Genomic DNA, 23708 nt, shown 5'->3' on the forward strand with positions numbered 1-23708 from the left:
TTAGATTCATGGCCTATTTCACTCAGCCTGCCTTCAAATGTAAGAGATACTTAGAGAGGTCATGTGAGGGTCTCTGAATTGGCTCCTCATTCCCAGTTCAAGTTAACAAATTCTTTTCATTTTTTTAAGTGTCTTAGTGGTTTGTGATGATGACCGAGAGGTCTGTGAACTCACTGCAGCAAATCAGACAGAAGCTTTAATTTTTTATGTCAAGGCGATGACTCTCCTAACTAAATCTCAGCCAGGGTCCAGTATTACCAAAGGATTTCTCACTCAAAAAACTATGCATAAACTTGAAATGCTGTTCATACATTTCCATATCACCCAAACATTTCTGATGAGCATCTGCAGCTCTAAACAGTAATGGCACAACTGCTCAAAACATCCACAAAATCTGTTCCTCTTTTCCCATAAAATAATAGATAATTAAAGGTTCTACAAAATTGATACCGGGAAACTGTACTGTAGGACAGAACGAGATGCTAAACCAAGAAGCTGCCCACCTCGTCAATAAAGTTCCTTTGGCACTGTTCTCACTGTAAACCCTAGTAATTTGGCTACATTCCACTGGGTTTATGCAATCACAGCTTTGTAAAGTTTCCCCTTTATTCCAAGTGCTGAAGCAATTCCTCACACCTCCACCTGATCTACTGTGTAGCGGGACTGGTGATACAGAATGGCTGCTGTACATCATTCAGGTGGGTGCTGCACTCCAGAGGTAGATGAAGCAGGTTCCTTCTCATGTGTAAAGCACTTTTGATCATTTGGGATGAAACATGCTACACACAGTAAATGCAAGTAGTTATTATTGTTAATTAATTAAAAACTCTGGGAAATATACCAAGTTAATCATCAGGTAACCCCTGCTGGAGCCTTTAAAAGCAAGACTGACGACAGATTTCTTTGCTTGGTTTCATCTTGTTGACCTCTACGCTGTACTGTTTTGCGTTATGTAAAAAAGTATGTTCTGTGGCTTTTAAACTCAAGAAGGGCAAAGGCTCAGTGTTTAATTGCACAAGTGTCACTGATGAAGTGAAGATATATATATGTGATGCACAGAGCAGTACAGGACAGTGTGATACAAGAGCTGCCTTCTCAAGTACATCCTTAGATCGCCTAGGTCGAGATGAACTGTGCATATTGTCTGAGAGAGCTTGTTAAGATGGTGCTTTTGAAAACCATATATTGCAATCATTTTTCTTGTTTCTCATAAATTTGTAAAGTGTCAATGCTGTATGACCAAAATATTAGAGAATGCAATGTGCCGTAAGTGTGACCCCTCCTGTCCGAAGTAATAGGAATAGTCCAATATGTCATATATCCCATGATTTGTGCAGACCATAAAGTAGAAGGAAATCAGGCATTGTCATCAGTGTGTTCTGCAATGGCAAAGCAGACTTGGCAAAAATGACAGAGTGTCAGTGGTTTACAAGCAGATAAAATGTTAAGAGAAAGAGCACTTCAGGCCACAAGAAGCCACTGAGTCACCTCTTGGAGAACCCATTGGCTCCTGTTGAGTGGATCTATATCACTGAAGACATCTGTGAACAGATCCATGTAGTCAAAGCCATGTTGTAACTTAATGTGTTATTGGAAGATGAACCAATGCACTGTTAGCTTTTTTTTCTACTTTTTATGCAGGGCTTTCTATTTGTTTGCATGCATTTTATGTATAAAGTACGATGACTAACTTTTGCCCTGTGAGGGAAAACAAAAATATATGTTCCAAAACTATCAAAACATCAGAACTGAGAACGGTTGAACACCTCAGTTTAAATCTTGAAGCTATTCTTGTCCACTAGTGGAAACTAGCTTTAGTGGGAAAGGATTTAGATTGCACTGAAAGGGGAAAATAACAGGCCGACAGATGGGGAACTGAGGGTGAACAGCCAGGAAGTCAGTTTAGGTTAAGTCAACATTTTGTAAAAGGAATAACATGGAGGACAGAAGCTACTCCAACCCAAAATTATTTATGTCCACTCCAGTGGGAAACAGGCACAAGTGACCACCCACAAAAAATGAAAGACCATTAAGTACTCAGGAGAGGGAAAAATATTTAGATTTGGTTAACCCACAGTCAAATTGTATTTGCATGGAAATATGGTATAAATCAGACATGTGCCGCCAAACATTGACATCTAGAAATTGGCTTCCATTTGGGGAGCTTTTGCTGAACTGTAAAGCAAAATCTGATGGTGCATCTGGGCAGCAGGGACATCACCTTTCATGATTTCATCCCACATTGGCTAAAATGAAAAAACTTCCTTCACTCTCACACAGGGAAATCCAAACTTGGGCTCTGCTTTTTAATCAATTTCAGAGTGATCTCTTCGCCCATGCTGAAGTCCAACAGGGGGCATCAACCTTAACCCTTCCATTTATCCACAGCACCTCATTACCACAAAGACATGAGTGAGTGAACAGCTCATCACATGACAGCTTTGTTTCGAAAAGCAGATAACACACTTCCACAGGTCAAAAGTCATGGCATGCACAATGTTTCCTGGGCATTTAAAAAACATCAGGCAAACAAAAACAGTGACAAACTGAAATTTAAAAGAATATAATTAAATAATTTATTGTGAATTTCTTTCACCCTAATCACACAATAAATTCACGCAATAAGTCCAATTAAGTTGCAATTATTTAAGTCAGGTATTACAAAGTAGCGTTTTTATAGGTATAATAACTTAATATAAACCCAACTGGAAATCATGTAATGTTCTGTTAAAGTTTTCATTTTTGATGTCTATTTTAAAACTGCAGTGCTTAGATTGCAACATGTATCACGTGGAACTAAAACCAACTGGAAGTATTTTTTATATTTTCATATTTGATGTCTTTTAAAACTGTTAAATTAAGTTGAACTCTTGAAATTAAATCTTTTGAAGACTACTGCAATGCTTAGATTGTAACATGCATCATACGGAATTCATTTGGAAAGCCAAAATCACAACCCTTAGGAAAGCAAAAGTCAGCTCTCTTGACAGCACATGCGATAGCTTGTTTGGTCTTCTGTCTGTTTCCACCTTTCATATTTAATGTCAAGTCATGATTCACATATTTTAAATTAGTTGCTGACTTCTACTCCTTCATTCTTGCCTTTCCTTAGATTAACATTTTGTAAGCAAAACTGAAAGGCATTAATCATCTTCACAACAAAATGACACAGAAGCGGACATCCTGTTTTATTCTAACAGGATAAAAAAAACATCTCATACACAAAAAAGGTAAATGTACAATAAAACTTTAAACATTTTCACCATTCCTCAGCAAAACAAAATAATGAGCTAAGAAAGCTAAGAGAAGAAGTTGTTTAAAGGTTCAGCCATCTAAATAACCCTGTAATTAACATAATTTGAAACTGCAGTCATTTTGAACACAACATCTATGTCTACAGCTGAAATTCACTCATGGCAAAATGAATAAGTGAAACAAGTTAACTTCAAATAATAAACCCATTTTAAGGAATGAATACCAATACAGGGCCACACTTTGTATTGGTTTGTTTTAACTTCAGGATTCTTTCAATATTGCTTTTTTTGCATGTACAGTAACTTTGGAAAAGTCATCTATTGCAAGTGTTTAATATTTCTCGTTCAGCAGCTTTCTGCCTTTTGAGGTTAAACAAGCACAAACAGAGGAAGCTGACTCAATCACCAACGCATTAAAACTATCAGTACCAATTATCTTCTTGAGTTCAATTATGAACTGTACAAGTCAATTAAATTCCCCTGTGATTATGACAGTAGCAATGCATCACAGCAAGCTAAGCAATCTGACCTCTTTGCATCCCAAAAATCAGCATCAAAACTTTCTGCAAAGCTGAATGGGAGCCAGCTTTGACATCTACAGATGCTGTTAACTTTCTAACCTCAAGAATCCCCACTTCATCAGTTCAGCAGGGGTCAAACTCATATTGAGCAGCTTTCCTGGATTTACAGACCCACAATTCTGTCACACAGTAAAGAAGGACATACAAGAAAACCAAAAGGTGTTTTAACAGATTATAAAAAAGCCTAAAAGGCAACATAAAGGAGTCTGGTAACAGTTAATTCATTTCATTCTCCATTTGTCTTTTATTTTTATTTTTCTGGCAAAAAGTCTTTTGAGGTTTTTATGACTAAGGACATAATTCAAAGAAAGTGAGCAGAGGCACATTTCTATTTTACTGTTTTATGGGTTGATGATAATGGTACCCATTGCTTGAACGAAGCGAAAATGGCCTGTTATTTGAAGGGAGATCAAGTTTTTTACATGCTGTTCTATGATCTCAGAAACCTGACTGATTTAATGGTTCTGAGGTCAGTCCCTTGTGATTGATGTGGTATCAAGATAATAACAGGCCCTTCTGGGGTTGTGCTCTTAAACCAGCTTTTAAGAGGTGTTTTTGTTTTTTTGTGGTGTTACCCATCATTTCACTAGAGTGTAATTCCATTATTACACATTGCAAACAAATCTTAGTGTCATCTAGGACAATAAATGGACTGGTATGAGAAAATGAAGCTAAGCAGAAATATATAATACAGGTCTTTGCAAATTAAAAAGAACACCCTCACCTTACCGAGGCCAAAAATATGTGACATGTCCAGTTTTAAACTTTCTAACTGTGATTACAATTATCATATATAAATCTACATGTATCTCTTCTATTTTGCACTGGGCATTTAGTCACAGATCTGTGTAAAAAAAGCTCATTTTAATACATATGGATTATTGAATACAACAACTCTCTGACATGAATATGAGCTTTTGAAAAAAGCTCTAATGGAATATATGGAGACATTGTAAATAAATATTTTAGATATACAGTATAAAATTATTTTTATCCTCTGTGTGGGAAGGGATCAGCCTCTCTTTCTGTTTTACTAGGAGAAACAATATCAGTCATTTGATTTTTAATATGGGTGTATCCAGAAAGGCAGACGAATCCTTCCAAATTTCCCTTAGGCCTAGGTAAGGCAAAACAACACCAAATATGTTCGTTTGACCTGTTTTGAAGATAGAATGTTGACAATGTTTACTACACCATAGCAACAGTCAGGGAAACACTGTAATGTAATGACTCCAGACGTTACTTCTCTAGACAGCAACTCCATCCATTCCCTTCTTTTTAAGAATTTGAATGTGAAAGCATATTTCTCATGTATATTATGCAACAAAAGCAATGACAATAAGTTCAGTATCAGTGGACACCAGAAATATCTTGCTTTTGGCAAAACACAAGGACAACAAATGTTAAATTAAGTTTGAACCAACATGCTTTTAGGTACTTAAAGACAAAGGAGGGAAGATTTTTAAATATAATTAAAAAATAAATTGTTTGAAAAATAATAGCTTTGTTTCTGGCATCATGAGTCATGACAGCTTATAAATATAATGCCTAAGCTGAGCAACTCACAAGTATTTCTAGAGGTCACAAGACAACAAAAATCAAATGACTAAATTTACTATAGTATATTTACTTTGTGAAGTGTACCACAAGACTTTGTTCATTCAGGACAACATGTAATTTAATTATTCACTGCATAGTATGAAATGTAAAAAAAATCTGGCTGTCTTACACAAATGAAACAGATTTGTGACACACTGTCTGAAAATATTCATAGGACAGACTACTTTGCACTGAAGTGAATGTAAAGATCACTCCAGTCGGTGATCTCAGTGTTTGTCTAAGAATGTGACTCACCTGTGTGGGAAAGCTGTAGTCGTGCAGCTCCATGAGTCCCGGCAGTTACAGGAAGGAGGTTCTGGAACAGTAAGAGCAGCAGGTGCATGTGGAACAGCTTGAGGTGCTCTGTCCCCTTCAGGAGGAATATCAACAGTCCCACAATTCCCATGTCTCTTTCCCAGGGTGTGAGGTGTTTTCTTTATGACATCACCCTCCTGGCACGCAGGGCATCCTCAGAGTGAGAAACTGTAAAATAGCAAAGAAAAGTTTATTCTCTTCTGAAAAGTACACCCAGGGTTCAGATTTGCATTAAAAACATTTGATTATCAGTTAAAACAGCAACACTCTGAGAATATGATGTTTTCATTAATACAGAATTATTAGAAAAGCACTAAAATGACAAAGACAAAGCATTCATACAGTATATGCAAGCAATTGTCCACTGCTAAATATAATTTTTGTTGTAATTTATACCACGCTTGGTGATTAAGTGTGCAAAGCTCCAAAGGGCAAATCTTTTGAATAGACATACACAATCAAGGCGCACCTAAATCAAATCACAAGGTTTTTTTTTTGCTTTTTAGGATGTACTGTACCATTTGATTTAAAAGACAAACGTAAATTAACAGGAATTTCAACAACATCATTCTTGAATAGCCCACGCATACTATTCAAGAAAACTGATAGGAATGAAAAGGTTATTTGGAAAATAGATTGCAATGAAAACATCACTACTACTTCTTTTTTTGTAGCTTTAAAAAGCTAAAAACGAATTAGCCTTTTATTCTTAATTCATCATGTACATCGGTTGGAACATGTCAAAATGTATGAGAAGTAGGTAGTCAGTTCTGCTAGCTAATTCAGTTTCAGAGACCATATAGACCAACTAAATGGTGGAATCTGGCAGGAAAAAAGGGACATCTTCTTCATAAGGTTAAGGCTGCTTTGCTTCCTGATGCACTGACAAATAAACTCCAGAAAAGGAACACTAACACCAACATCTCCATTCTACTGTAGCTGGAAGCTGAAGAGCACATATGCTACAGCCTTCCAGGCGATGTCCATTGCCAGCATTCCACAACACTTGATTTAATGTTGGCTAGCCACACTTCAAAAAGAGTAGCACACTTAGGTCTGCAAGGTTTGAGGAAGTACTTAAGTTTAAACAGATAATGCAAGATACCTTTGGGAGCCACCAAAGGTCTTTAAAAGGATATGCAAGGAAAAGGAAATGTGATATTCAGCTCCTTCACTGTTAAATGCCAACTCATTGACGTCAAATCATCACATTGCAGATCTAGAATCTCCATTTGGATGTGACTGCTTCGATGAAAAACAAGCATGAAAGTCTGTTTGGACTACTGGAATACAAAAATGTATTTAATTGTTTTGACAACTTTTTGTACAATCTCTGTCGAGTTTGTTTTTGTTTTGACGACATAAAATGTTACATTTCATACATACAACACATCAAGACAAATATAAAGCATTACAGAAAATCAGTTCTATCTATGTGGGAATCAAAATGAAGACTAGTAAGACCGTTTCATAGTTCCCAAGAATTTGAGGCTATGGAGAAAACATTGTTTCTCTGCTGCCCTTAATTTCAAACTCTACCAATAGAAAAGATGGACAGGATAAAGTTCTCCAGCTCCAGTCTTTATCAGAATATTCTGATGCTCCTGTTATTGTATTAAGTGGTGGAGCCACATTCAACAAGAAAGTTCCTATATAGGTGTACATTTTAACTGGCTTGAATGTGTCATTATTGTAAAACCATTAGTAACCTAGATTAACATTATGATTCAGATTCAAAGTAAAACCCTTTTAAACATGGCATCCAATATAATGGACATCATATGTTAGAGTATTTTTTTCATTTCACAGCTCATTGCATCACTGCCTTCTAATTCTAATCTGTTAACATTCCTAAAACATGTAACCAATTTCAATTAATTATGAAAAGTTAAAATGTAAAAAAATGAATTTCACAAATAGAGATCACTGCTTTACATGACCTGGAATGTCTGGCTGTTGGGAGTCTTTTAGAGTTGAATATTTGAATAGTGGTGATGAGACTGAAGATACTACTAGATTTGAGGCAGTTAGTTGGTAAGTGCAGAGTTGTAGAGACAGTCAAAGTAAAATACAAATAATGTGAAATGAATATTATATTTTTATTATCAATGTACAGTTAATTATTTTTCTCATTTATGAACCCTACAGGGAAAGATGTTAAATAAAGTATGCAATACAGTATAAAAAAGTGAGAGAGATATACAGTATACACTGTGTATAGTTACTGAACACATAGGATTGAAATTTCCAGATGGAGATGGAGATTGTACAGTGCCCGGAAGAGACAGGGAGAGAGGAACTAACTGAGGATAATGAGGTCTTACTTTGCCAGCAAAGACAAAATCTAGTGACACCTTTATCCATTCAGCCCCATCACTACTCCCTGCTTCCAGCTGGGGTGGACAAATTGTCACAATCAAGTGGTTGGTGGTGGTCCGCTTATTGAGCCTTAAAAATTAGGACAGCCGAGAGAAGACCCTTACCAGAGGTCCAGATAGACATGGTGGATCACATGCCAAATCAAGACAAGGAAGGAAGCTACAAGAGCTTCCAAAGTGCACTGGCAAAACACGTGATGGTTGTGGTTGTGATCAATTTATGATATATATTTTTATTTGTTTAAAACAAATTAATTTACAATGGTATGTTAAATGTTTTCTAACTTGTTTTTAAACATTTTAATCGGAACAATACACACACACATTGCACATCATTATCTAGGTTTTACACTCGTTCAGTCCCAATGTCCACTGTAATAGACAACAAAAAGGTCAAATCAAATTAACTAAAATATAAAGAATGGTTAAGTCGCATTTGTAGTAGCAATAAAAGGCAAGTAAATGATCTAAAATATTTTTCTCATAATTAAAATTAATTTCAGATCTGAATGGGGTCTTCTGATTTTTTTTTACATCTACTTCAATGCAAAGTAGAGTCCAGATGGATTTTTGCTTCCCTACACTCAACCATAGCAGATTAAACACTTCAAATGTAGAACAGGGTTTCCTTCTGAGTATTTTGTTTCACAAACACTTAAAAAAGTTGATGAATGTTTACTCATTATGCCTTCCGGCATGTAGGGGCAGCAACATCCTGTTGCTGTTACTGTTACATTAGTTTTGCCATGTGCCCAACCTCCAACATGGAGGACCTGGTGCCCGATGTGGGACACAAACCCACTACCCTGAGATTATGAGTCCCATACTCTACCAACACAGCAAGCCGGGGCACACTTAAAAAAGTCATATAGAAAAGAACATCTGTTAGTCAGATGAAAGGGTAATTTTAAAAACTCTTCCTAGGATATTGTTAGTGCTTACTGATCTATTCACAGTCCCTGAGTTCATGCTTATGCCTGGTTTTCAACCTGGATCTGAATAATTGGCTTGACAGCAGGTGCATGTGACTTTAATAGATCAGCGCTCCTGTTTTGCCAGGCTATAAATTGTTAGCACCTGTTGTATAGTTCACCCTGAGGCTGAAGAACAGCATGTGGAATGCTACACTTCATACTGTACGATCTACTTTTAAATAACTCCATAATACAATTTACAATAAAATTGTACACAACAAACATTGACAGACTGTGACAGCATCTAAAAGTGTACAGATAGCTCTTTTAAACAATACTGCATTAAGAACTCAGCTTTCTAATGCGAACTTAGAATAAAATAATAATACTGATTCTTTCTATGTGTAGATATCCTACACGTCATTTGTAGCCTTATGCCCTGTGAACGTGTTGTAGGGGAGATAGAGACATCATTGTTTGAAGGCACAAAGACCAACTGCCTGTGCTTTTTCTAAGGGTAAACTCAGGGGCAATCGTTTAAAGCAGCAGATCAACTAAACCAGCATGTCTTCGTGAGCTGGGAGGAAACTGAAACACCCAGCAAAAGCCCATCCATATTCTATGCAGATAGACTCTTGAGGCTGGAATGAATCCCAGGACCAAGTACCACTGTGCCATCATGTTACTCAGCCAAGTCGTATCACTCTTCGAAGAACTTAAAAAAAGATTTAGGAAAATTCACACCATCTATACTCATTACATTTTAGACAGAGTGGAAAAAAAGGGCCTATATCTTGAATATTCTTGTTTCATAATAACATAAAAAACATGTTGCTTTAGAGAGACACACTATAAAGAGGAAACACTTGGTATTGAGAAAGTCCCAGAATGTGCCCATGTGATATGTTGGCTTATTTTTGTTAAGGAAGCAGGGAAGGCTTCGTTGAATGCAAAGCTTCCCCAACACTCCTACTTGGTGAAAACTATTCTGATCACACCCTTTGGTTTAAAAGTTCAAAAGTGACTTAAGCACTAAAACTAAGGAAAATTCATTAGTCTCCATAAACTTGTTAAGATTGGAGCTGAGCCAGCTGGTAGAGATAGCAGGGCTTTGAAGAGAAGTGGATTTGAGCAGATGTTTTGCAGCAGCTGTTGGCAGTGGTTAGTCTAAAAAGAGAAACAAGCAAAGACAGCCCTGAATATTTGCATAAAATGTTCTGTTGTTAAAGTACCAGTTTCACTTAATGAATTCAATGAAGGATACTGGCAGCCAGCCCAGTGGATGGCTCCCCTCTGTCTCTTTTTTGGTAAGAGTTGATGGGAATGTTAAAGCAATGCCTTCTTTGAAGGTTCTTCAGTGACCTGCCATTCGATTGCTTTCAAGGGCATACACATAACAGCTTTTGAGTTAAACAATATCCCACTGCTGTGAAATTTTTACTTTTTTCCTCTAGTTCATTAATCATGTTTTAAGCAAACAATTAACTGCTACATTATTATTCACAAAATGTTCAGCTTCAAAAAGGCTCATTTTTATAGAGTGTTTGTTGAGGGGAAGGGGGTTGCTGTTGCTTCAGAGCAAAAAAGGAAGTATCTTTGGGGTCATACTGTGTATTTAAGACATATTTAGTGAAGGGCAGGCTATCAAAGGGTAAAATGTATAGTTTCCTGATGTCTACAGTAAGAGGGCCTCACTTGACTCAGAAAACAATCCCTTAAGGCAATTTGTTCTTAACCCTCCTGTTAAATTTAACAACGTTTTTTATGCGTGTTTTTGTTTTATTATCACATGTGCCTTTGTCCTTAACTCATTAATGCCTAGCATGAATTCCCATATGAAAAGGAGGATGAAGGTATGTATCTGTTCATTGAAATTAAGCAAATGGTGGTCATTTCTTTTCTACACAACGAAAAAAAGTGTTTTTTCAGGTTGTTACATACTGTATATAGAGACAAGTGATTATTTGTTGTGATTGTGTATTACAGGGTTGTCTACTCTGGTAATGCACATCCTTTATATAAAAGCTATTTTGCATATTTTCTAGACTGAAGAAGGTGTTTGCTGCATATAAAACACATCCATCTATTGTCACAAAGCTGTTTACTCCTTGCAAGAGGAAATATTTAACAGTATTTTTAAAATTACTGTAGACATTTCCAATATTCCCAGAAAAATCAGAGTATGCAAACTGAAACAGAATAAAGACAATTTGGGCAGGAATGAGCAAATGGTATAGTTTTGTTTTTTTATAAGAAACGGGGTCAGTCAGTCAATACAATCCCTTTCTGTTTTAAATAATTTTACACAGTTCACTAATGTGTCTGAGACAGATCCATCCAACAACAATTCTCCACTTGTTTAAGACTTAAACTTAGCTTCGTTGCTAAGTCTATGTGGGATGCGGGAGTGTACATGCTTTCCATCCAATCATTCATAATGCAACAATATCATCCCTGCACTGCCACAACTCTAAATCTCTTTTTTTGTCCTGTGGCTGTTACAGGACTCAGACTGACAACTCCCTCCACCACAATGACATTACACCAGACTGCCCACCCTCTGAGCTCAGTGCTTTAATGTGCGTATCATTTGCCTTCTTTTGCAGCAGACCTTTGCTTCAATGCCTCTTGCATCACTGTGAAAGCCTCTTTCACAGTCTCTTCAAGATGTGCAGTCCAAAGACAGCTACTTACAATCACCTCATTCATTAGAGTTAAGCCGATGATAAACATCATAATGGAGGAGTATATCAGCGTCATTCAGAATAATGCACTTCTCTTGCAGCGGCAATAACTCCTCACTCTCTGCAGTCAATTCAACTGCTAAAAGTTAACTTTTAAGCATTTAAAAACAGGCAATTTGCAAACCACAATCAATGCAGTGATTCAAGGTATTAAAGTGTTTAATGCTGTATTCTGTGCTTTATCATAATTGCCAGACCACATTTATTTTTTAGAGACATGAGATAGTGTGAGATACAGACTGCAGAAGTCGGCGAGTCCAAGAGTTCACTTTTTGTCAGAAACCTCTCCTGTTCTGTCACGATATCCATCACAGATCATACAGTCGCATCATCCACAATCACTTAGGGACATGGAGAATATTAGTATTGGAGCAATCCAAAATCTTTTCATGTTGTTACATTTTCAGTTCTAAAATGGGATACTTTAAATATTCAGGTGGGTAGCTGCGTCAGCATGCGTAGGCTGCAAAGGAACAAGTAATAGGTTTATTCCATGCTGAAAAAAAGAAGAAAGAGAACACAACGTTTCGGCTGTGGAGCCTTCTTCAGGTGTAAATATTAATAAACTTCCATATTTAAAGTAATACGCAGATTTTTAATTTATTTTCATTGCAGTGCCTTTATGTGTATCTTAAAGGTCTTGTTAGGAGTGAAAACAAAATGATCACCTATCTTGACATTGCTTTTGATAAAACAAAATCTGTCAGTCTCATTTCTGTCAGGCTTTGAACTAATTTCCATGTGGGTTAGCTATTTTGGGCAAAGACAGAACAGCAAGCCTGAGATTTTAAACAAGCTTGTAATACTGCTCTTTCCTATCAAGAGAAGAAAACAAAAATATTTAAGGCGTTGTCAACAGTTAATGTTTTCTAAACAATCCTGAAAAGGAAATAACTGCAAAATAAGGAAATCTAGTAAACTCAGAATTAGTTTGATACTGAATTCTGTAGGTATGCCTTTGGAATAGTTTTAATGTCAATTGACAATGGAAAAGAGAATATATAATAATATAAGTCAGAATTTCTAAGAAAATGTATTTAATAAAACTGTTATAAGGGTTACAACACATAATCCAGGCTACACAATTTCAAGAAAACTGAGATCAAGTCTCCATGGCCAAAACGTTGTGTTTTCTTTCTTCTCTTTTCAGCATGGAATAAACCTATTACTTGTTCCTTTGCAGTCTATGCATGCTAATGCAGCTACCCACCTGAACTTTTATATTATATATATATCACCACTCTGGAGAAAATATATTAACTATAACTACAGGGCTTTATTAATTTATTATCTGCGGCATGTTTTTTTACTTCTAGTTAACAAAGTAGAGTCTACTTTTCTTAAGTTTTTAAACCAAAAAATTGTTGTTGCTGCTTATCTTTAAGAATTTAAAATTCTTCTTTTAATTTAACCTTTTTAATCACGTAAGATAATTTGGGGCAACTCAAAATTTGGGCAAGAATGATTGAAAAGTTATGTTTTCACTAAGGAGCCAGAAAGCATGCGTTTGAAACAAAGTCTTCAGATGAATGCTCTCATCTAAAATTTGAAAGTGGCACATTCTGAAGCTCAAAGAGCCTACCCAACATCAGTTACCCAAGCTTTGAGACAAGACAAGAGATGTTGTCTGGTTTTTGCCAACAGCATAAAGAAAGGAGCTCTATACAAATAAAGTCTCTTCATGACAGAAACTGAATAAAAACAAAAGGCACCTCATTTGTATCCTTCTAGGCCTGTGAAAGGCACCTCAAACCTAGGACCCATCCACAATATCCTTAGTCAGCCAATAAACAAGCATCCAGCTGTACTGCTTTGTTCAGTCAAAGACATCCAAAGCTATACAATGATTATAAAAACTGAAGAGCCTTTTCTTTTTCTACTTGTATTAAACCTTCTTTGATTCTAATTGCAGCTTTTAAAACCCCATTGTTTAAAAAGAAGAGCTGTCACTCAAACCGCAATACAAATGCTAGAGATAGGGTGAGTCTAATTTGAAAAACACAGTGAAGCTGCATATCTGGATTTTAACTGTCCTCATGCGTAAGTTGAGAAAAACACAACCAAGTGCCAGTTTTGGCACAAAGACAGAGGTCTTTTAATGTCCAGTGTTGTGTGTTAAATGCTGGCACCGGCACACCTTAGCAACTCACATAGAGTGCCAAGTATAACACATTTTTCCTGTAACTCAGCTCATTGAAGACTGAGCCAAGCACCCTGCAGGTCTTATTAAAAAAAGATGAATGAATTTTTAGTTGCTTCCCTTTCTAAGAATGTTATATATATGGCTGCAAATGAATACCAATAACAAATGTCTGCTTATAACAAGGTGTGAATATACTGTAAATGTCAATTATGCCTGTCAGCTACATGAATGTGCCAGTATGATGTCCAATATTTCACCAGCACTACACACCAGTGGTGTACACATTACAGACAGCTGCCACTGTTACCCAAGTACACTGCTTCTCCTCCTTGTAATAGTTATTGCAAATGTTCAGCTTTCATCTTTCAGAACAAACCATGAGCACCATGATTAAGAACCCAAGAACAGAAATACTGACCTCCACTTCCAATGAAGGAGAGAAACAAAAATCTATGGTTCTAAAACTACACTTTTACTCCAATATAAAATACAGAAGAAAAACATACTGTATATTTAAAAACAACTTAACCTGATGTGAAGATGTCACGTGATGAATGTACTGCACTTCCGTTTAAAAAACAGCGTTTCCACCATCTCATCAGATTTATGAGAGCTAGAAAATGCCTCAATTTGGTCAGTGAATGAGAGAACTTCAAGGCAAGACAAGTTATTACTGTAAGTGGATCTGGTGGCTTTCTTTCCCCTTTGGACCTACAGTACCAATGGCTTAATATAGTGACAAGGGACACTGCTGTAGGGGATACTATCCTTAAGATAAGATGTTAAATCAAGGTCCTGTGGACTTAGTCATCAAAGTGGTGGTAATGTTAACCCTAATGCCCAAAGTTCTAACATTAGACTGCACAGTCTGGCCTACATAAATTTACCCTTAATTCAATTAGCAAAGCAATTGCTGCCACCCCTACCCAGATACTGTAATAATAATTAATAATTAATAATTGCTTACACTTATATAGCGATTTTCTGGACACTCCACTCAAAGCGCTTTACAGGTAATGGGGTCTCCCCTCCACCACCACCAATGTGCAGCATCCACCTGGATGATGCGACGGCAGCCATAGTGCGCCAGAACGCTCACCACACATCAGCTATTAGTGGGGAGGAGAGCAGAGAGTAATGAAGCCAATTCATAGATGGGTATTATTAGGAGGCCATGATTGGTAAGGGCCAATGGGAAATTTTGCCAGGACTCCGGGGTAGCGCTGTAGGTGCTGTATTTCAGTGGCGGAGAAAGTGTTCTCTTCATACATTTACATCTATATGTAAAGCACTGTGGGATCCTATATAAATGCAAAGAATCATTACTGGTATTAATATAAAATGCTCCCTTTTTTAATTAAACATTGTTCTTCTATATCATATAGTACAAAGAGTTATTTATTAACCTGGGCTATGTCTCTTGATAGTAATAAAGTCAATTATTATTTTCAAACTACATGAAAATATAGAAAGAGATTTTAACTTAAACCTACACTTTCACTGGAACACCTGCACCTGAATGTAAGGCAGAGGAAGTAAATATCTGGGTGAAAAATATGAAATAGAAATAAAACATATTTATAGCTCTTAAAGAGATATGCATGAGCAGCTCTCCAAAATAATAAATAAAGATTATGTTCTTAACATGTAATATTAACTTCATACCTGCATTGTGAAAGGATTACGGATTTTGCAAGATCTGAGAAAGGGAACTCTAAATCTTCAATCTGTAAAAACAGAGATAAAACAGGACCAATCCTTCCTATGGCCCTCTTAGTTCCAATGGATTTGTGCCTTATATTTTAAGTGTACTTCAAATTCCTCCTTTGAAGTCCAAAAAACCTTTTAAAAATGAAGTATTATTGGTAGAGAGTGTGGGGAGAGGATGGGGGCATATGTTTGTGGAGCTCATTTTTACACCCACGAATGCCACCTCCATTGACCTCTGAAACATGAAACTCCACTCCCAATGTTTCTTGTGTCCTGTTTTGTGATGTGGCCCTGCCAAGTAGAAAATAACAGTCATTACCACCAACACCCCTGCAAGGCCCAGACACAGCAACTAATTAGCAGAAGATTCCTGGGCTCCAGATGCCCACATCTTTGTGACGGAAAAAACAGATTTATGCTCCTCTGCCATTAAAGGGATTGTAGCTTTGAAAAGAAGCAGCCTTTCCTTTAGAGGGAAACCCGATAAGAGGACATCTCTGACACTATAGGTGATTCTGGTAGCATCACATTTCTAGAAAGAAAGGCATCCAAAGCAATGTTTCCTCTAATTCTGAATGGCCTGTGTGCACACATATTTCAAGTAGTGCACATTTTTCCCCCAGTGACAAAAACTTGTACGCACTAAAGTGAGTGTTAATGTTGAATTCCAAACCTGAAATATTTTTTTGTTAATATAGTCATTCTCATAGAAGCATAGAGATCCAAAAGTCCAGGACAGCGATTCAACAAGCCCAGTCATAGAGACTGAGTGTCGAGCGAGTATGAGCAGTGAGGTACAAGACTACGAGAGCATAGATATCGATTATTGAGGAGCAGTAATAATGCACACAGCCAAGTTGGGCCTCTTGCAATTTAGCATTTTTCAATTGACGGTGTTTATTTTATTATTATCATATATTTTTATTTATTTAATTTTTTGTGCGCAGTTCAATTTCTTATGTGCGCAGATTTCAGAACGTGTGTGGGAACATTGATCCAAAGCCAGTTTAAAGAGCAAACAGCAAATTCACAAAGGAAGAATACTTAAAATTGCTCTTTCTGCTGCATTCTTCTTGAAGGTCTACTACCATAGTAATTCAGTTTGATTGAACTTAACGTCCTTTTTTTAATAGTGCCTTCACTGTCCTTGTCTTTAGCGTGCTCCTCCAGTTCTTAGCTTTGAGGTTAGCCTCTGAAAGAAGGAGTCTCCAACTGGTTTTTGTGGATTGCAAATATGCAAGGACATAGTCTCTTTGAATTACAACTGATATTCTAAAGGTTTGAGAAAAAAAGCTGTTAATATGATGATATTGTGTACTGCTTACACTGTTATAGCATATACAGTACTTCTTGGAATGCTTTGTTCAATATTTTTATACATTTATGTCATGTCAAAACAAGCACCTTTGACTACAATGGTATTCCCAGGTTTCCACACCCTTGCTATAAATGGCATTTGTCTGCATAAGCATCTGCCTCCGGCCCTGAAACCAAGAAACCAGATACTAATGGTGTTTTATGTGCCCTTTTTGAGCTTGGTGTTGTGTCACATACATATGTATGACTGAATTATCCTTCCACACTGTACCGTTAGTGGGTTATTTCTACTTAGATTTCAGGACTTAGCATTGAATTCTCATGAGAAAAATGCAGACCAAACCTTGTACTTTGTACAAGAAACAGAAGATATATGTTTATTTCTTTTCTATTATTAGCTCATTAGTATTAGTTGGCCAAAGTGAGATATTTACAATTGATTTATTTCCTAAAACACACATTTTATAACTACAGACCATTCTGCAAGGGAACACTTGTACTCTGTAACAAGTTATTTTCTGCCTTAACAAGATTAATTACAACATTTTTTAAATAAGACAATTTCTATTTACTAGTAGTGCTAAGTACAATCACCAGTGAGCGATGATGGATTCAGCACTAGAAAAGAGAAGAAACTTCATCCAGAGGTCTGGGTGTTTGGAATGTAGCCCGTAATACTGAAATAAGAGATTTTTCTACTGCCCAGGAAAAATTCTGGGATCAATTATCCACTGAGGCTTCAGTAAGCATTCCTCCTGTTAGCAATTCTTTATCTTTTGTTGGTATAAAGTGAACATTTTAGAATTTAATATTGCATCAAACCTTTTCTGGACTGCTCAGCTTTCTGACTTTTTTAACAGCAAATGAAAGAAGTTCAGCATAAATTGTGTAAAATCAGTAGACCCTGGCGAGTGATTGAATAGAAAAAATAGGTGGCCCTTTTTCAGCACTGCAAGTGTTTGTAAAATTCCACTTGTGTCTGTTTTCTGTCTAAACACATTGCACAATGTTGTTAAGGATACCTTCATACAATTTTCACTTTCCAGAACCACTTGTGGGGCTGTTGTCATGGAAACACTAGCCAGTGCCAGCCAATCGCACCTGTTATCATTTCCTTGTGAAATCTTTCTGCTCTATCTTCTGTCTCATGGTAGCTTCTAGATTACTAGGTTTGGCATACTGTAAAGATATAAAAGTCACAGTTTCACATCCCATATACAGTATGCCTTAACTTAACATTTTAGCCCAGGAATGCTAGCTACATGGTCCATGCGAATATTATACTGTACCTTAGACAGGCTGTTTCATTTGCTAGCATTGCAACATCTGTCCCAGGAGTTCCAACTCAATTCCTGGTGAGCCTAGTGTGGCCTGGTTTTTGTTTCACTTGAGCTCTCAGTTACTGTACATAGTTGGTCTACATATTTAATTAACTACGTACAGTAATTGTAATACTTATATCCAGGCTACAAGGTGTTTTATAGGTAACTGTAACTTTAATGGAGTTAATGAATAAGTAATGAACTGTTAAAGACTTAAAGGAAAATCCCACATCCCACGCCTAAGAATATATTCAGTTTAATTGTTTCATTATTAACTCAGGGTGGAACAAAACACAGACACTAGGCCCTCCAGGAATTGCATTTGAAATCCCAGGTCTCTCCATCTGTAGTTCACGTTTTCTTGCTATCTGAAAGAACATCACTAGTTTTGCTTGAGATCTGGAAAGGTTTTATTCTTTCACAGTGACCTTTTGCTCAGGCTCTGTCTTTCAGAATCCAGTATGTGCTATTCCACATCTTGTTTTTTCATTCTCATACACTATCAGTCTTACTAGACTACCATTGAGAATACAACCGTGATTGTACACATTAAATGGTTTTAGAAATAAGACCATAGCAAATCCAGCAATGGGGTATTCACAAGCCATATTTGGTATTCTTTCCTTATAAACATGTTGAATGACGTCTGATATCACCATAAAGCATCCAGTAAAGACGCTTCCTCACTCTTATCCAGCTGGAAAAGGCTACCAGCAAGACTCCCATTGTTTCCACTCAAAGCAGTTTCTGAGGCATATTTCCGGTACCATCTGGGAGCCAGAAGACAACAGTGTCTGGGAACCACAAGAACAAACTCTAGTGAAATGCTCTGTTAAATCAGCACAAATGTATTTGTCTAGCAGGGCCAAACTGAAGACTTACAGGGATCTTTCAAAGCTTTTTTACTCCAATGTAAATTTGGCTCCTTTTCATATGAAAGCGATAGTAAACATTTAAAGAAACCACTAAAAGCTATGTAATACAGAGATGAAATTTACTTAATTTATATAATTTATTTGGGAGTCATGGACTTAAAAGAGCACATTTCTGCTGAATCAAAAACTTTGGAAATAATCATACTAAATATGTTAATAACCATTTCCATAGTGTTTTTATTTAAGCCACTTTTAATGAGTGTGTTTAAAAGTGGTGTAACAGAAATCCGTATTTTATGACAAAAGATCAGTTTTCAGAAGGAAATCAATTTCTTATGTGCACAGGCAAAATGAACTGGCTGACTTGCACACCAAAGTGAAATAACTGTTAAACAAATTGGAAGAATTTAATAAAGATATGTGTCATCTTACAAGATGTATTATCAACCACAATGTCTATATACCATAACATGCACATTAAACCTGCTAAAATCACTAAAAATCTTTATTTTCCAATAGGATTTCTGCTTCATGAAATTATCTGTGTGTCAGGGTTGCTCCTTGACACATGACAGGGCTTCAAACATCAACAGAAAACTACTGTATGTCTTATACTCACAACAGTATAAGCTCTTTCTTTCTAAGGCTTAATGTATATTCACCACTTCCACTGGACAAGTCAGAAATGTCTTGATATAAGGAACCTCTTACGGGAATAGTGCACTAAGGACAGTACATACAGGATCTTCCTTGAATGGTAAAAATGGACCTATTATTCTTGAAAACAATGCTGTACATTGACCTCATAGGCCTGCCTGAGATCCTGTGGGGCTCCTCACTTCCCCTGTTCCCATGGCGGACAAGGACAAAACCACTGGAGACAATCCCTCTGACTCACAGCGAGAAGACACTCCTCAGATCCTGCGCCACTCTGTCCTGCTGAAACGACTCTTCCTGTGCGACCTGCGTATCTTGTTTATTTGCTGTCGTCTTTTATTTTGTCAGATAAAAAGAAACCTTTTCTTCTGGTGAACTTTTCGACACGGGAGCACGCTTACCACCAGCATGTAGGGCCCATCTGTCTGGAGTCTTCCAATTGTGCTTTTGTTTGTTTTTTGCAGTTGTCTTGATCTTTTCTGACAAGGAAGCCGTTTAGATTTCTTTCCAATAATAATACAAAAAAATATTTCAGAGAATAACCGTGTATAAATGAACCGTTATGTACAAATGTACCATTGTACTGTTTCCGCCTCATGCGTGTATATTTTACATGGAATTGAATCGCGGTCCATTATAACCAGGAAACTAAAGGAGGAAGTCGAAATTATGTGTAATTTGAAACACAGTGCAACATTTAACTGCGTAAGAAGTAATGAAAGTGTATAAACGGCTCAGCAGTTGGTAAATTGGCTAATTCAGATGCCAAAAATGTGCTCTCAAAACAAGGCTGTACAGCAACTCTGGAACACTAGCTGAATGCAACACTCCACTAAAAAATCTTACAATCTTCTGGCAAATGATAAGCTATTCCTTCAATCAGCCAACAGTAAATACAGCAGAAAACAGTGAAATGGAAGTATTATCTAAATTCATTAAATTAAATAAATAAAGTATTGTCTAAATTGTACTGACTAGACCAAAGCAATTGAAAACTCTACAGCAGGAGTTCTGATCACTTTGAACACAAGCAGAATCCTCAATGAACGTTAATGCTATTCACTTCAATAACGTCTCAGTTGTGCAACACTTGTGTATTTCCAGTAGTGTCTCAAATGTAGAATGACCTGGGGAAGCTATCATTCCTTTCCAAAGCTATCTTAATTATTGGAGCACATGTAAACGTTCGAGACTTCAAAGCAAATCTTTCTATTCCCATACCATACAGGCTAACATATTCATTTATTACACTTCAAATTCTACAGACCCAAGTATGCCCTTGATCTGTTAAGGACAGTAAGATAAAGTACAATGAAGTGGCGTCAGGGTCTGGAATGAACATCTTAAGTGAGCCATTAGATATCCATATATCTCCATTCCTGCCTAGGTATCACTGCAATCCTTCTCAAGACTGATGAGTTTTCCTGACCTCTCTCTTAGCCCCTACACATGAATTAATACACAATAAATAACAGAGACAAAAAAATGTACTCTTTTATCTGTGCCACTTCTATCTGGCTAAGGACAGCATACTTTTCTCATTTGAATTCATGCTAAAATCTGGTTTACATTATGCACATTCAAAATATTGAACTTTTTCCAATTTTGTGTCAAATTATGATTTATCTGTACAGAATCGTACAATTTGCTGCACTCTCAGAATTGAACACTTGCATGTAGATTGGTGTAGTCAGAGGTTATTTACTGTATTTTAGGAAATAATGCTGGATTTTTTAAATAAAAATGAGATTTGTGTGTGATTTGTTAAATAAAGTGTTCTGACTTTAATCTGCTTTTCTCTTAAAAATGCTTATTTTTTGGAATGGTAGTGTAGCCAGTCTTTATTTGGTATAATTGTATCACTTGATGTGCTGATTATAATAATCTCTATTGCTTGTACTTATTATTTTCTGACTTTATTCCACAAATCCCTTATTTAAAGGAAACCAATGTTTTTTAATCAACGCCATCACCCTGTATTGTATCACAGTGCAATGTGTTCTATATACACTAACAAGCATTTTTTAAAAAAAAGCATTTATTTATTTGAGTTTAAATTTTGGGGACAGAATCATTGGCATTATATTTTTGCTAAACACTCTTTGGAAAAATACTTTGTTTTCTTATGCAAGCCTGATTATAAGGTAAGGTATTTTCCTTGAATTAGGGAAACCATTTCCAGACAATGCAGCTTGTCTAAATATATACCCAAGGGGATGGGGATATATGTTGCTTCAGGCTAGGATTTGCTTAAATTAGAGGGTAACGTTGATGTGTCTTTTAAGCTAATTAAGGTGTGACATGGAATGTTTTGACTTGTTTTTAAGTTGTTTTTAGTAGAATAAAGAAAATAACAGACAGTGGTAGAGAGGGGATTCATTAATAGTGTATGGAGTAATTTGCACTATGTTGAAATATGTCGGAAATTTCCCTTTCTCTCAAAAAAAATTATTAAGGTAATTCTGAGGTTAATTTGGTTTGTAAATTAAACAATAACAAATTGTATGGTTAATCAACAAAGAATGTTCATGACATTACACATATACTGTAGTTACATATATTCTAATGCATAGATCAGATATTTCAAACTAAGGTGATTATTACAGAGAGATGCTACTGTATGTTAAATATGAATGAGCACCAAACGCATACAAACGCCCCATTTCTCCAGATCTTTTACTTAGCCCTTCATACACATACAGTATAAGCTTTCAGCATGAGATTATGCCTCAAAACCCGCACAACACTCTATACCAGGGGTGGACATTCTGCCTCTGGAGATTCAGAATAATGGTTCACTCTTCCATCATATATTTTTAAGCATTTGGAACTATATTAATCACTAAAACAATTCTTCATTTGTTATACTGTATCCAGTAAATTAGAGATCACTGTACACCAATATATCATCCTGCAGCTTTCAAGATCAACAACTGGTCATTCCTGAATCTACCCAACTAATTCACATTCACCAATTAGTTTTAAGTCTTCATTACTAAATGATTTAAGGGTGATCTATAAGACTTTCTGGACTGTGGCTTTCCTGAATTAACGTTGACCACCCCTGATCTAGACCAAGCTACCACATACTGCAATGCTTACAGTTGTGTCATATACTGTAATGTACATATTATACTGTTCTTTTGGCAGGTCTCTCTACTTGACTTTGCAATCACTAGAAAACAGATTTCAGATTTCAAAATCATGTAATCTGTGTTATAGACTTATTTTACTAAAGAAGCTAAATCAAATGAACATGTTCAAGTAGGGATCTGCATCAGTATGCGCTGGCTGCACAGAAACAAGTAAAGGCTAATTCCACACTGAAAAACAGAAATGAGAAATACAAGGTTTCGACAGCACAGCCCAAACCCAAAGAAGGTACTGTACTATACAGGAAAAATTGTGTTTCACCTTTCTATTTTTCAGCTTGAAATTAAATTCAATGAATCACACTAGAATAAGAAAAGAAACTAATTGTTAATTCAATTCAAATTTTCTGGTACAACAAATAGAAGAAAAAGAAGTGAAATTGAACCAAAGCCCTTAATCTTTTAACAGGTCTTCAGCTTGTAAGCAATTGTTTTCATTCACAATAGACAACATCTTGAATATACAAGTCCTAAGCTCCTGTAAACAAAGAGGGGGCAAGATGGAAAACAACATGTAGAAGACAATGGGTTTCGTCACCTGCAGCTCCTGCTGATCTCTGCGCAGTGATCAGCCTGCTGTCATTTATCTTTGTCTTCATGGTCTAAATATACCATTTGGTTTGATATTCGATAGTTCTGACTGGGCTCACAGAAAAAGAATGTTATTGGAGGGGCCCTGTATTATATATGAATATTCATCAGACACAAGTGCTCATTTTATTCTTGGAGGACGCTGCAGTACACTGA

At 36.4% G+C, this 23708-nt stretch overlaps 1 protein-coding gene across 1 annotated transcript in view; it reads right to left on the reverse strand.

Moving 5' to 3' along the window:
• LOC148662025 (semaphorin-3D) overlaps positions 1-23708 on the reverse strand; it is a 71703-nt gene that overhangs the window by 36393 nt on the left and 11602 nt on the right. Inside the window, exon 2 of the mRNA XM_088636683.1 lies at positions 5690-5917. Within this exon, the coding sequence (XP_088492809.1) occupies positions 5690-5840 (151 nt within the window). The 5' untranslated portion in view covers positions 5841-5917. The remainder of the gene's footprint in view (positions 1-5689; positions 5918-23708) is intronic.

Source organism: Lepisosteus platostomus, chromosome 6 (assembly GCF_059453375.1).
Source record: "Lepisosteus platostomus isolate fLepPlt1 chromosome 6, fLepPlt1.hap1, whole genome shotgun sequence".
In the NCBI taxonomy this organism is placed as follows: domain Eukaryota; kingdom Metazoa; phylum Chordata; class Actinopteri; order Semionotiformes; family Lepisosteidae; genus Lepisosteus; species Lepisosteus platostomus.